We start from the raw sequence: 14,244 nt of genomic DNA on the forward strand, positions 1-14,244 counted from the left end.
CATGGATTTCATCAACTCAAGCCTACTACGAACATTTATGAAAACATATAATGACTATATATGGTTCTAAACAACATTATATGATCCCGAGATGTATCCCCTAAAATATTAATAATTTTCTATACTGGGCCCCGAAACCTCTAAAATTTCTCAAAAATAGATGATTATTAGCCTTCAATTTTGAAATTTTTTGATTTTTTTCGCTCGGAAATAAAAATTGTCGAAATGTTTACCATGGTCCCTAATACCCTCCGGGACTCCAATAGGGTGGGTTGGACCATCCAATTTTCCTTTAAACGACCAAATTACCGGTTTATAACTTGCAGCGATTTCATTATTCAAGCCTACCACGAACATTTATGGCAACAAATAATGATCATATATGGTTCCAAACGTCATTATATTACCCCTAGATGTATCCCATAGAATATCAAGACTTTCGACACCGGGACTCGAAACCTCCAAAATTTCTCAAAAATCAATTTTGGAATTTTTTGACTTTTTTTCGCCCGTAAATAAAAATTGCCGAAATTTTTATTATGGATTCTAATACCCTCCGGAGGTCCAATTGGGTGTGTGGAACCATTCAATTTGCTTTTAAATTGCCAATTTACCGGTTTACAATTTGCACCGATTTCATTAACGCAACTCAAGCCTACCACGAACATTTATGAAACAAATAATGATCATATATGGTTCCAAACGGCATTATATGACCCCGAGATGTGTCCCCAAAAATTTCAAGACTTTTCGACGCCGGGCCCTGAAACCTCTAAAATTTCTCAAAAAGTGTGGATATTAGTCTTCAATTTTGGAATTTTTTGACTTTTTTTTGGCCGCAAATAAAAATTGCCGAAATGTTTACTATGGCCCCTAATAGCCTCCGGGAGTCCAATGGGCTTGGTGGAACCATCTAATTTGCCTTTAAACGACCAATTTAATTATCGGTTTACAACTTAATTGCACGGATTTTATTAACTCAAGCATACTATAAACATTAATGACAACATATAATGATCATATAAGGTTCCAAATAGCATTATATATTACCCCGAAATGTATCTCATAAAATATTAATACTTTTATACACCGGTCCCCGAAACCTCCAAAATTTCTCAAAAAACGTGGATATTAGTCTTCAATTTTTAAATTTTTGGATTTTTTTCGCCCGGAAATAAAAATTGCTGAATTGTTTACCATTATCCCAAATACCCTCCGGGAGTCCAATTGGGCGGGAGGAACCATCCAATTTGCATTTAATTGACTAATTTACCGTTTTACAACTTGCACCGATTTCATTAACTCAAGGCTGCCACGAACATTTATCACAACAAATCATGATCTTATATGGTTCAAAACGGCATTAAATGACCCCGAGATGTATCCCATAGAATTTCAAGACTTTTCGACGCCAGGTCCTGAATCCTCCAAAATTACTCAAAAACCGTGGATATTAGTCTTCAATTTTAAAATTTTGACTTTTTTCACCCCGAAAATAATAATTTCCGAAATGTTTACCATGGTCCCTAATACCCTGCCTCCGAGAGTCGAATTGGGTGGGTGAAACCATCCAATTTTCCTTTAAACGACCAAATTATCGATTTATAACTTGCACCGATTTCATTTATTCAAGCCTACCACGAACATCGATGACAACAAATAATGATCATATATGGTTCCAAACGGCATTATATGATCCCGAGATGTATTCCATAGAATTTCAAGACTTTCAACACCAGGCCTCGAAACCTCCAAAATTTCTCAAAAATTGTGGATATTAGACTTCAATTTTGGAATTTTTTGACTTTTTTTTCGCCCAAAAATAAAAATTTCCGAAATGTTTATTATGGTTTCTAATACCCTTCGACACCAGGCCTCGAAACCATTCAATTTGCTTTAAAATTGCCAATTTACCGGTTTACAATTTGCACCGATTTCATTAACTCAAGCCTACCACGCACATTTATGATAACAAATAATGATCATATATGGTTCCAAATAGCATTATATGACCCCGAGATGTGTCCTCTAAAATTTCAAGACTTTTCGACGTCGTGCCCTGAAACCTCCAAAATTTCTCAAAAACCGTGGATATTAGTGTTCAATTTTGGAATTTTTGAACTTTTTTCGCCCGGAAATAAAAATTGCCGAAATGTTTAGTATGGTCCCTAATAGCCTCTGGGAGTCCAACGGGGTTAGTGGAACCATCTAATTTGCCTTTAAACAACCAATTTAATTATCGTTTTACAACTTGCACGGATTTTATTAACACAGGCCTACTGCAAACATTTATGACAACATATAATGATCATATAAGGTTACAAACGGCATTATATGACCCAAAAATATATCCCCTAAAATATTAATACTTTTCGACACCAGATCCCGAATCCTCCAAAATTACTCAAAAAACGTGGATATTAGCCTTGAATTTTAAATTTTTTACTTTTTTCCGCCCGAAAATAATAATTGTCGAAATTTTTCCCATTGTCCCTATTACTGTCTAGGAGTCCCATTGGGTGTGTGGAACCATCTAATTTACCATTAAACGACCAATTTACCGGTTTACAAACTTACACTGATTTCATTAACTCAAGCCTACCACGAACATTAATGACAATAAATAATGATCATATATGGTTCCAAACATCATTATATGACCCCCTAGATATATCCCCTAAAATTACAAGACTTTTCGACACTAGGCCCCGAAATCTCTAAAATCTCTGAAAAAACGTGGATATTCGTCTTCAATTTTTGAATTATTTTACTTTTTTTTCGCCTAGAAAAAAAATCGCCGAAATGTTTTTCATGTTCCCTAATACCCTCCGAGAGTCCAATTGGGTTGGTGGAACCATCCAATTTGTCTTTAAACGACCAATTAAATTACCGGTTTACAATTTGCACGAATTTCATCTACTCAAGCCTACTAAGAACATTTATGACAACATATAATGATTATATATGGTTCCAAACAACATTATATGATCCCCAAATATATCCCCTAAAATATTAATAATTTTCTATACGGGGCCCCGAAACCTCTAAAATTTCTCAAAAAACGATTATTATTAGCCTTCAGTTTTGAAATTTTTTGAATTTTTTCGATCAGAAATAAAAATTGCCGAACATTTATCATGGTCCCTAATACCCTTCGGGAGTCCAATTGGGTGGGTGGAACCATCCAATTTTCCTTACGACCAAATTATTGGTTTATAACTTGCACCGATTTCATTTATTCAAGATTACTACGAACATTTATGAACACAAAATATGATCATATATGGTTCCAAACAGCATTATATGACCCCGAGATATATCCCATAGAATTTCAAGACTTTTGACACCGGGCCTCGAAACTCCAAAATTTCTCAAAAACTGTAGATATTAGTCTTCAATTTTGGAACTTTTTTACTATTTTTCGCCCTGAAATAAAAATTGCCTAAATGTTTATTATGGTTTCTAATACCCTTCGGAGGTTCAATTGGGTGTGTGGAACCATTCAAATTGCTTTTAAATTGCCAATTTACCGGTTTACAATTTGCACCGATTTCGTTAACTCAAGCCTACCACGAACATTTATGATAACAAATAATGATTATATATGGTTCCAAATAGTATTATATGACCCCGAGATGTGTCCCCAAAAAATTCAAGACATTTCGACGCCGGGCTCTGAAACCTCTAAAATTTCTCAAAAAGCGTGGATATTAGTCTACAATTTTGGAATTTTTTGACTTTTTTTCGGCCGGAAATAAAAATTGCCGAAATGTTTACTATGGCCCCTAATAGCCTCCGGGAGTCCAATGGGGTTGGTGGAACCATCCAATTTGCCTTTAAACGACAATTTAATTATCGGTTTACACTTGCACGAATTTTATTAACTCATGCCTACTACGAACATTTATGACAACATATAATGATCATATAAGGTTTCAAATGGCATTATATGACCCCGAAATGTATCTCCTAAAATATTAATACTTTTCTAGACCGGGCCCTGAAACCTCCAAAATTTCTCAAAAAACGTTTATAATTAGTCTTCAATTTTTAAATTTTTGGATTTTTTTTCGCCCGAAAATAAAAATTGCCGAAATATTTACCATAGTCTCAAATACCCTCCGGGAGTCCAATTGGGCGGGTGGAACCATCCAATTTGCCTTTAATTGACTAATTTACTGGTTTACAACTTGCACCAATTTCATTAACTCAAGTCTGCCACGAACATTTATGACAACATATAATGATTATATATGGTTTCAAACAGCATTATATGATCCCGAGATGTATCCCCTAAAATATTAATAATTTTCTATACCGGGCCCCGAAACCTCTAAAATTTCTCAAAAAGCGATAATTATTAGCCTTCAATTTTGAAATCTTTGATTTTTTTCGCTCGGAAATAAAAATTGCCGAAATGTTTCCCTTGTCCCTAATACCCTCCGAAAGTCCAATTGAGAAGGTGGAACCATCCAATTTTCCTTTAAACGACCAAATTAGCTACTTATAACTTGCATCGATTTCATTTATTCAAGCCTATCACGAACAATTATGACAACAAATAATGACCATATATGGTTCCAAACGGCATTATATGACCCTGAGATGTATCCCATAAAATTTCAAGACTTTCGACACCGGGCCTCGAAACCTCCAAAATTTCTCAAAAAGTGTGGATATTAGACTTCAATTTTGGAATTTTTTGTCTTTTTTTCGCCCGGAAATAAAAATTGCCGAAATGTTTATTATGGATTCTAATACCTTCCGGAGGTCCAATTGGGTGTGTGGAACCATTCAATTTGTTTTTAAATTGCCAATTTACCGGTTTACAATTTACACCGACTTACGGGTTTACAACTTACACCGACTTACGGGTTTACAACTTGCATCGAACCCGATTTGAACCGAAACTGACCCAAACCCGTTTTAACCCGTCAAAACCCGAATTTAACCTGACTTGATACTAACCCGACCCGACTTCAACCCGACCTGTACCCAACCCGACGTGAATTTAACCTAACATGTTAAAAACTCGGTCTGAAATCAACCCTACTTGTTATTGGCCTAACTTTAATTCAACCTTACTTGTTATTGACCCGACCTGAATTTTACCATATGCCTATTACTTACCCAACCCAAAAATTCAACCCGATCTGTTAATAACCCGAATCGAAATTAACCCGATTTGTTATTGACCCGACCTAAATTCAACCCAAATTGTTCTGGACCCGATTTCAAATCACCTTAAATGTAATTTAGACCACCTTATTATTGTTGATCAAATCATTTTGTCTTGGGAGACCAAGTCGGTCCACGCCAGCAGATAATTATAATATATATTTGTTGTATTGTCAAAGGAGATAATTATCTTCCTAAATTATAGACTATAGTTTCCTATTATATTGCCATATATATTATAGTCAAAGGAAATAATTAGTTTGATAAAAATGATAATTATCTATTTATAGTTAGGTGAACCCAAATATGACCTGACTTGGAAATGACCCGACCTGATTATAACCTGCAAATTATTGACTTGAACTTAACTTGACTTGAATCCGAGAATGACCCGACTTGAAAATGACACAACCTGATTATAACCAGCAAATTATTGACTTAAACTGAACCCGACTTAAACCCGAGCTGAGAATGACCCGACTTGAAAATGACCCGACCTGATTATAATATGCAAATTATTAACTTGAAACAAACCCGACTCAAACCCAAGAATGACCCGACGTGATTCTAACCCGCAAATTATTGACTTGAACCAAACCCGACTCGGATCCGAGAATTACCTTAACCCATTTTAACTCGTGAAAACCCAAATTAAACCCGACCCACTGTTCACCCGACCCGAATGTCACCCAACCTATTATTAACCCGATCTAAACCCGACCCAAATCCGATAAGAAGTATGACCCGACGTGACCCGACTCAAGCATGACCTAACCCAAACCCAACCTGCATAGGTTATGTAATTAACCTGAATTAACCCAACCCACTCTTACCCAACCCAAACCCAACTCGTTAACCCGAGTTGATAGCTCTAATTATCATCTTTAAAAAAAGGCATCAATAATGTAGGCATCTTTAGACTATACCAAATGTTATTCTACGTGCAATGAAATAGTCAACCAACAAGCTTCGATTTGGACTACCATCTGCAGAGCAGGAAAGTGCAATTCTACAATGTACAGAACATAACATCTATTAACCAAACCATCTACTATGAACAATGCTTGAACAAAGAGGCAGATAAACATCGAACGAACATCACAGCATCCACGACCAAAACAACCCTATCTACATCTCTCCGACACAAAGGTTAAGGGTTAGAACAAATCATTTAACACGTAAAAAGCAGTGTCATCTTAAGGCTCCATACTACACAAAATTGGTGCCTCTCGACACCTCTAAAAGTTCAGCAAGACTGATTGAAGAGATATTAGCCAGAGAACAGTGACATAGCCTGCCTAAAATCCAAGGATTGAAGAGCTGACTTGGGAAAATGTTTTCCTCCAGGCACCCATATATCATTATTATTGGGAAGAAGAACCTGTGGCTTGCCAGCTTCTTCACCAGCTTGGGGAAGAGGTTGAAGCTCTTTGTTTTTCTTCACAAACTCGAAAAACTCAGCAACTTGTCGGGCATAACTGCAGAAGATTATGAATTGCACATATTAGCATGTGAAAGGGAGCATTCAGTACCGTAATATTATGATTTGAATGCATAAAGGTTAGTGTTATCTTTGACAGGCATAGGTACACGTAAAATTTCTTAAATTGACCAGTATCAAAGATATTGTTATAAGGTGTTCCATCTAAGGTACAGTACAGGGACAACCTGCTCAGTCCACAAAACACATGAAATCACAAAAGTAAAGTACTCTGCAACAGGCATATACAATCATATAAACAGATTCTTGAGAGAAAAAGTAATTAGCCAAGTACAATTAGTCCATAAATCAGCTGAGAGAGCAAACTAAGAAAGGGAGTAATTAAGGATTAACAGAAGACAGAGTCTTACTCTCTCTTTGCATCAATATCTCTGTTAAAATCAATGTCATTCTCACAATCAAGAATTAAAGCAGGAACCTGCATGACAACAAACAAGGGGATTCTTTAGTTTTTATTTTGCATGTTTGTATCTTGGAATTGAAGCTTATCTTGGAAAAGGGAGGAGGAGGGGGGGAGGGTCTGAGAGACATGTACATTATATTACCTTTTGAATGCTAGAATGCATGTGAGCACCCTCCAGGAAGCATACACGTTCATTTATAGTAGGATATGTAGTCCTATCCAATTGAAAGAAAGGCTTAGTGACCGAGACAACTCCATGATTTCCAGTTTCTAAGGGAAAAAGCCAGCTCTCATGCTTTTCATGCAGACCTCGCAGATAATCCAAGCTAACTCCACCTTCTTCTTCTCTTTTACGTAGCATCATTCTTTTATGGCAAGTGTCAGGGCTCGCTCTAAGGTAGATAAAACCATCAGGAATAAGCCCCGGCAAACATGAAACAACTGGATCAAACCAAGAGTCGTATATGCTTATCTCCATCTCATTCATCCATTTTGCTTCATGGACTGCTCGTACAAAAACCTACAGCAAGCAACAGTGAGAGTTTGTTTTATTAAGAAAAATCATTTATCTAGCTGCTCCACTATAACCAAGTATTTAACACTCATACTTGATGACATAATCAATTTTAAGTAACTTAATAGTTCCAACTACAATGATCAATGCCTCTCCATAATCCCATTCACCGACAGCATTATCCTAGATATTAACCAGTTGATACATTACTTCACACACATCCTAATCATGGCAATTTCATAAAGATTAATTCAAAACAGAGTGAAAATTCATGAAGTCCTTACCATCCTGTCGCTGAAGATACTTCTCTCCATCAGCCTCAAGGGCTGAATTCCAGCAGATGAATCTCTCTCTTGCATGACCCTTGTAACAAATACATAGTTCTGAAAGGTGTAGGCATACCTCTGAGGGTCAGCATAAAAGGCATCTAGAATATTAAAGTGATCAGGTCCAATATCTTGCCATTTATCAATGGGCTCAGGAACAATCTCAACAAGGTCACGTAGCTCAACTGTTTCATTAACTATTCTTTTCAGGAAGGTTGTTTTTCCAACACTGATATTCCCCTCCACACAGAGGGTGATTCTGTTTTGTGATCTAATGCCTGAATCAGATCCATCGTCCTTTAATTCCTCATCTACACTCTTTTTGATATAGGTAGTTATACTTTCAGCATGGTTTCTGTGAATAATTCCCACTGAACTCTGGAGATATTCAACCATCGTCTGATTGGACTTGCCAAAGAACTGAAGAAATAAAACAATGATATGATTAAATAAAGGGTTGCAAAAACAAAACATTAAAAAAGTGACATATGGACGAGAAACCAAACTGGACGAGGTTCCATATAGGAAGTAAGACAAAAGGAATATCAGCAGAAGCCAACTAATAGTGACAATATTCAACAAGTACACAGATTTGAGGACCTTTTTTTGAAAACCCATTTATAATGGTAGCAAATTTAAAATACTGGAAAAAGTTAACTGCATTGGCAGCAACTAATGAAGGAGAAATAAAAACATGAAACACCCCATAAATCCACCAAATTACTGGTCTCACAACATTGATCATATACAAACAACAAAATAGGAGATTTTACAGAGACAACAGACAAAAGTACATGTTTGCAGCAAAACCATTCACAAGTTCCATAATTCCCTCCATGCCAGAAATTTCATGTGCAATGTTAACATTCACAAGTCAATGAACAGCAAAACCATCATCCATGCATAAACTCTACAATATACTCCTCATAGTTTCAATTCCATTGTCCAAATGAACTATATCGATACCAAACTGCCAATAATTCCATAAGCAAACCATCCACTTGGACCACTTCTTCATCTACTAGTTACTACAAGCTTCCACAGACCACAATCATATTTGCACGGACAAATAAACTTACACAAAAGCAACAACAATAGCGAGGACTAGCACAACAGCAATAAAGACTACCAGACATTACCCTCACAAGATTAAGTTGTACTCAGCCCTACCCTTTACCAATAATACATGCATCAACAAACTAGGTCCTCTCCTATAAAGTATAAGTTCCGATAACTCAACCAAGTTTATCTTAGAGCTATAAGTTGAATAGCTCTAATTGAAGGCTTAGAAGTTCATAGCTCTGACATAAATTGAACACACAGTCTTACACTCAACATCAATCCACATAACTAAGAACTAACACAACTAGAACCTCGAATCGATGCATACAAATTATACAATGTTAACCATATATAATGCCACATTCTCTATCAAACATTGACACAAATAATGTCCCATAATTAGCAGAAATTGAACTAATCTCAACACAAAACAGAGCCAAAAACAAATACAGAAACAAAGCTTAAAGATAAGAGCAGTAACCTTATCTCTATAAAGCTGCTTAAGATCATCAACACCACCAATACCCTTCTCAACCAGCTTCCTCAAATTCCTAGGCCCAACACCAGGTATTGTCAACAAATCAGGACTTTCCACGAGCCCGGAAACCGAGCTACTACCACCTAATCCCCTTGTTCTCCTTTGCATCTTCGCCGGCTTCTCGCCTTCCTCCGCCCTATCTTCCCTCTCCTCCACCTCGGCTTCAGCTTCAGCTTCAACTTCACCCGCCACCATACCCTTATCATCTCCACTCCCAGCAGCATTGTGCAACCAAGCTAAGCGAGACCCGTTTCGCATTCCCTTCAAAACAACCCATGGCCGCTGCAAGTCCCGCCCATCCTCAACCGAACACCGGCATACCCGGCAACTCCCACCTCCGCCGGAAAATCTCTGAGAAGAGAATGAAGAAGCTTTAGTGGAAAACGACGAAGTGGGGATGAAATTAATACAAGGGCGAGAGTAAAAAACGGCGGAATTTGAAACAGGCATGAATTCGGAAGCAATAACAGAGGTGGGTTTAGCGTAAAACCCTAGTGGGAAATTAGAGGAGATAGTAAGGGGTTTAAAACAGGGTTTTTTGAGGGTTTTTGAAGGATAAGGAGAGAGAAAGAGGGGATTAGCAGACGAAGAAGATGAAGACGAAGAACAAAGAAGGAGAGGAGAGCCAGGTGGGCTGCGACGCAGTAGCTTCTGCATTGGAAGACAAAATTAGCATTTCCTGCAACTTTTTGCAGAATTTTAATGACAACCCAACAAAATCATGAAGAAGAAGAACCCAAAAATGGCAGAAAAAGGTCCAATTGTAGAGGGAAAGGGCGGGAAGATGAAGAAGAAAAGGGGATGAGGAGGAGAGAGAAAATATATACTAGAAGGGGATTACATATATTACGTAACGGCGGAATTTAGGGTTTTAGGGGGAATTAAAAATTAAAGAAGATGGTCCCAGAGTTATTGCAGTACTACAAGTTTAAATATCAAATTAATTTGGGGGTTTTTCAAATTTAAAAAGCTTCCATTGATTTGCAGAATTCTGGGGAGTAATGCTGGGTTTCTAGAAGGAGAAAGAGATGGAGGATGAAGAGAGAGAAAGTGAGGTTTTAGATGAAAGCGGTGTGGTAGAGAGTTTAGGAGACAGCATCAAGCATGATTTATGTACTTACAAAAAAAAAAAAAAAAAAAAAAAAAAAAAAAAAAAAAAAAAAAACTCACATTACACATTTAACCTATTTTTTGAAATTTTTTGACGAAATCTATTCGACCTTTATCCATGATTAACTATACCATATGACCAGGCGACCAGCCATCATAAGTGTAATTTCGGTCAGTGTTTCAAGGTTTACGTAAGTAGTATCATAGTGGTAGTGAATGAGTTACTTTTTTTTTTTTATAAGCGGTCACGTGGTGTTGTCAAGCGCATACAAAATGCGCTGTTTTTTTGTAATTGAACTTGATTTTTTCCCTTTTATCAATCAAACAAGCGATCACTTAGTGTGTTTGCCGCAGCACGCATACAAAATGCACTATTTTTTGTAATTGAACTTGATTTTTCCCCTTTTATCAATTAAACTATATGAAATACCAAAGCTAAGATTGGTCTAGTTGAAAGGAAACACCTTACAACCATAAAGTTGGAGGCTCAATCCCCACTAGTGAAAATTTAGGGATGAGATTCTCTTACCTTTCCTCCCACCTTCTCAAATTGTCTAGTCTGTTAACTGAACAGAGTTAATCAGTGAAGTATTTTAGTCCTATAAAGCTCTTCATCTTATGAAAAGGAAAATAAAAAACACAAAATTATAGTTTGCAAAAAAATAAAAAAAAATAAAAAAATAATTTATCTCATGCAACAATGCCCAGAATTATTATCATATTTTCACAAGTTTTGAGATACTACTTAGCCATAGACTCACAGCTTATACAATTATAGTAGTTCTTTTTATGGACTTGGGTCACTAGAGTTCTTTTAGTTGTAGTGTAGACCAAAACCTAGAGTTATATTATCTATTTTTAAAGTACACAAAAGACAAATCCAGCACCTTATCGACTGGTCTTTGGGCTCATTTGGAATTGGTCATTTTGTCTTTCCATCATAAAATTATCAGTGGGCTACATTATTAAACTTGGGCTGTTAATATTTAATTTGGGTTGTTTTTACTTTTTAGTGCTACACTCGTGCAGGGTGCAGCCCACCAAAAAAAAAAAAAAAAAAACATTTTTTATGATTGGTGAGCTGTGTTTCAGCATTTGCATGCTCAACAAAACTACAATAAAGGTGGGATGATTAGGTTTTAATTGCGACATAAATGTTAATGATAAACAAAAAAGGATATTTAGATTTTCTTAAGCATATATGAATTACAGTTGGTGTTTGTGTTATACTTTCATATTTATAATATAAGCTTTCAAAATTATTGTTTTAGGAGGCAAGCTTCGAAGTTATTATGTATTATTCAAACATGCAAAATATATATTAGAAATTTTTGTGAGCAAATGTTTGTATTCCAATGAACCTTTGTACTTTATATATGCTTTATCTGTTTAAATTTTATTGAAAGTCATATTTGTAAATTGAAACACAAGTCCTATGATGAAATCCAGATACAATCAAGTAGAAAATAAACCAACTCTCCTTATTTAAAACAATGAACCTATTATTTAGTTGCTTCTCTTTAAGTGTTCACCATTATTATTTTGAGATTGGAATAACACGGAGAGGTATAGCTTTTTGTATGGTAATCCCAAACTTATCATTCATATCCAAATCTTCTGGCTTTAAACCATCTCCAATTTTCCAATCAAAACCTTGAAGTAGACTCCCCAACATAAGATTCAACATTCGAAGTGCCAATGTATCACCAGGACATGCCCTTCTTCCTGTTCCAAAAGGTATAAGTCCAAAATCTTGTCCTTTTAGATCAATTTCGCGCTCCAAAAATCTCTCCGGCAAAAACATATCTGGATTTTTCCAATGGTTGGGATCTCGTGAAATAGCCAAAAGGTTAACGAATACTTGTGCATTTTTAGGCACAATGTAACCATATAATTCAACATCATTGCTTGCTTTACGTGGTAGCAGAAACACAGTCGGCGGATGCATCCTTAATGTCTCTTTCACTATTGCTTGTAGATAAGGAAGCTTTGAGATATCAGACTCTTCAACTACCTTATTCCCACCTAGCACTTGTTTGAGTTCATCTTGAGCCTTGGCCATTTTTCTAGGGTTGCGCAATAATTCTGTCATTGCCCACTCCAATGTGCTAGAGGTAGTATCTGTTCCTGCTGTAAAAAAATCCTGTACAATCAACATGCATAATTAGTATAGTTAACAAATTAACAACCTAAAGTTTCACAACATGTTTTTCATATCGGTTTCTTTTCACAACAACCTAAAGTTTCACAACATATATATACATATATATCTTTCTTAATTATTACTCTAATTGATGAATTTAGTTTATTTTCTCTAGTAATAGAAAAAAAAAAATTGTATTAGTTTCCAACCGTATATTAGACCTATCTTGTTTTTCAATTTTTTTTAAAAAAAGTATAAATAAAACTCACCATGAGAAGATGATTAATATCATCAAGACTTAACTCAGACTCATTCTCTTTCATTAGTCTAAGAAGGGTGTCCAATACATCACCACCACTTCCACTGACGGCAGAATTTCTCAACCGTTTTTGTATAATATCCTCAAAAAGCTTATTTAATTTATTCCCATAAACCATCAACTTATAATTCACACTAAACACACGTAAAAACCTTAATATAGGAAAACAATCTACCAAATTAGGTTTTCCAATCTCCACCATAATCCTCCAAACAAGCTCCTTAAACTCTCCGGAATCACTAGAATTATAGCTAGCCAAATCGAACGAAAAGAATGTGTTTGACAACAAATTTAACGAAGTTGTAAATGCTACTCCTCCAACATCAATTGCTTCCCCTGTCTTACTACACTCCTTAACATACTCCATAAGTTTAGACACTTTTTCTTGTCTAAGGGCTTGACTCGCGTCAAGCCTTTGACTAGAAAATAAATGAATGGCTGAGATTTTCCTTAACATTCGCCATTTTGGACACATGGGTAGCCATGCTACGGAGTATTTATCATGCCCATTTGCACGTACCGCGGCAGAAACTTGCCTATTGGAGAGTGCAAGGTCATGTTTTTGGAACATTTCTTTGGCTACTTCCGCAGAGGATACAACAATAGTTGTGATAGTTCCGAATTTAAGAGAGATTAAGGGGCCATAAGTTTTGGCTAGATTAGCCAACGTATGATGAGGTAAATCTCCAAGATGTGGCAAATTCCCTAAGATTGGTACAGGTTTAGGCCCTGGAGGAATCCTTGCATTTTTATTTGTGGTAAGAGTTGAATTGAGGTTGAAAACATACAATAAAACCCAAAGAAAAGGAAGTACAATCAACAAAATTGTGTAGTAATAATCCATTGGATTAATTATTGTTGGTATTATGGCTTAATTAGTGTGATGATCGAGATCGAATATATGTTGATGGACGGCTTTATATGGTTAGTGAGTAGCTGAGTATTACTTAGTTAAGCAATTAGCTAATCTACACATATAACACAACTATATAGTAAGGCTCTTGGATTTGATCTTGGTTTGAAATTGAATCAAGATAGTCAACTTCTATGACTTTATTATTGAAAACGGATATATATATACTCTCATTTTCTTTAATCAATTAATTATATTTACATGGATTAGGCAATTATAATAAGGCTCTTGGTTTGA

General features: G+C 36.0%; 2 protein-coding genes across 2 annotated transcripts; both read right to left on the bottom strand.

Moving 5' to 3' along the window:
- Positions 1–6,130: 6,130 nt before the first annotated feature.
- On the bottom strand, positions 6,131–10,612 carry LOC145639751 (uncharacterized). Its single transcript, XM_081691075.1, has 5 exons — positions 9,466–10,612; positions 7,881–8,342; positions 7,225–7,602; positions 7,030–7,097; positions 6,131–6,656 (listed from the first exon to the last, which is right to left on the bottom strand). Exons 1-5 carry the CDS (start codon positions 10,177–10,179, stop codon positions 6,449–6,451), a joined length of 1,830 nt encoding a protein of 609 aa, XP_081547201.1. The 5' UTR covers positions 10,180–10,612; the 3' UTR covers positions 6,131–6,448.
- A 1,557-nt stretch (positions 10,613–12,169) lies between these two features.
- On the bottom strand, positions 12,170–13,938 carry LOC145638679 (cytochrome P450 monooxygenase 76AD131-like). The gene is made up of 2 exons (XM_081689667.1): positions 13,045–13,938; positions 12,170–12,775 (listed from the first exon to the last, which is right to left on the bottom strand). Exons 1-2 carry the CDS (start codon positions 13,936–13,938, stop codon positions 12,170–12,172), a joined length of 1,500 nt encoding a protein of 499 aa, XP_081545793.1.
- Between the last annotated feature and the right edge of the window lie 306 nt (positions 13,939–14,244).

Source organism: Chenopodium album, chromosome 7, assembly GCF_948465745.1.
Source record: "Chenopodium album chromosome 7, dcCheAlbu1.1, whole genome shotgun sequence".
NCBI lineage: Eukaryota > Viridiplantae > Streptophyta > Magnoliopsida > Caryophyllales > Amaranthaceae > Chenopodium > Chenopodium album.

What these genes read in the sequence shown, in the direction of transcription:
- LOC145638679 (XM_081689667.1), bottom strand. Translation starts at nt 13,938, where the DNA reads ATGGATTATTACTACACAATTTTGTTGATTGTACTTCCTTTTCTTTGG. An exon ending in ATATTAATCATCTTCTCATG is followed by an intron (nt 12,776 to 13,044) that starts GTGAGTTTTATT and finishes TTGATTGTACAG; the next exon opens with GATTTTTTTACAGCAGGAAC.
- LOC145639751 (XM_081691075.1), bottom strand. Translation starts at nt 10,179, where the DNA reads ATGCAGAAGCTACTGCGTCGCAGCCCACCTGGCTCTCCTCTCCTTCTT. An exon ending in GTATCTTCAGCGACAGGATG is followed by an intron (nt 7,603 to 7,880) that starts GTAAGGACTTCA and finishes TGCTTGCTGTAG; the next exon opens with GTTTTTGTACGAGCAGTCCA. An exon ending in TGCATTCTAGCATTCAAAAG is followed by an intron (nt 7,098 to 7,224) that starts GTAATATAATGT and finishes GTTGTCATGCAG; the next exon opens with GTTCCTGCTTTAATTCTTGA.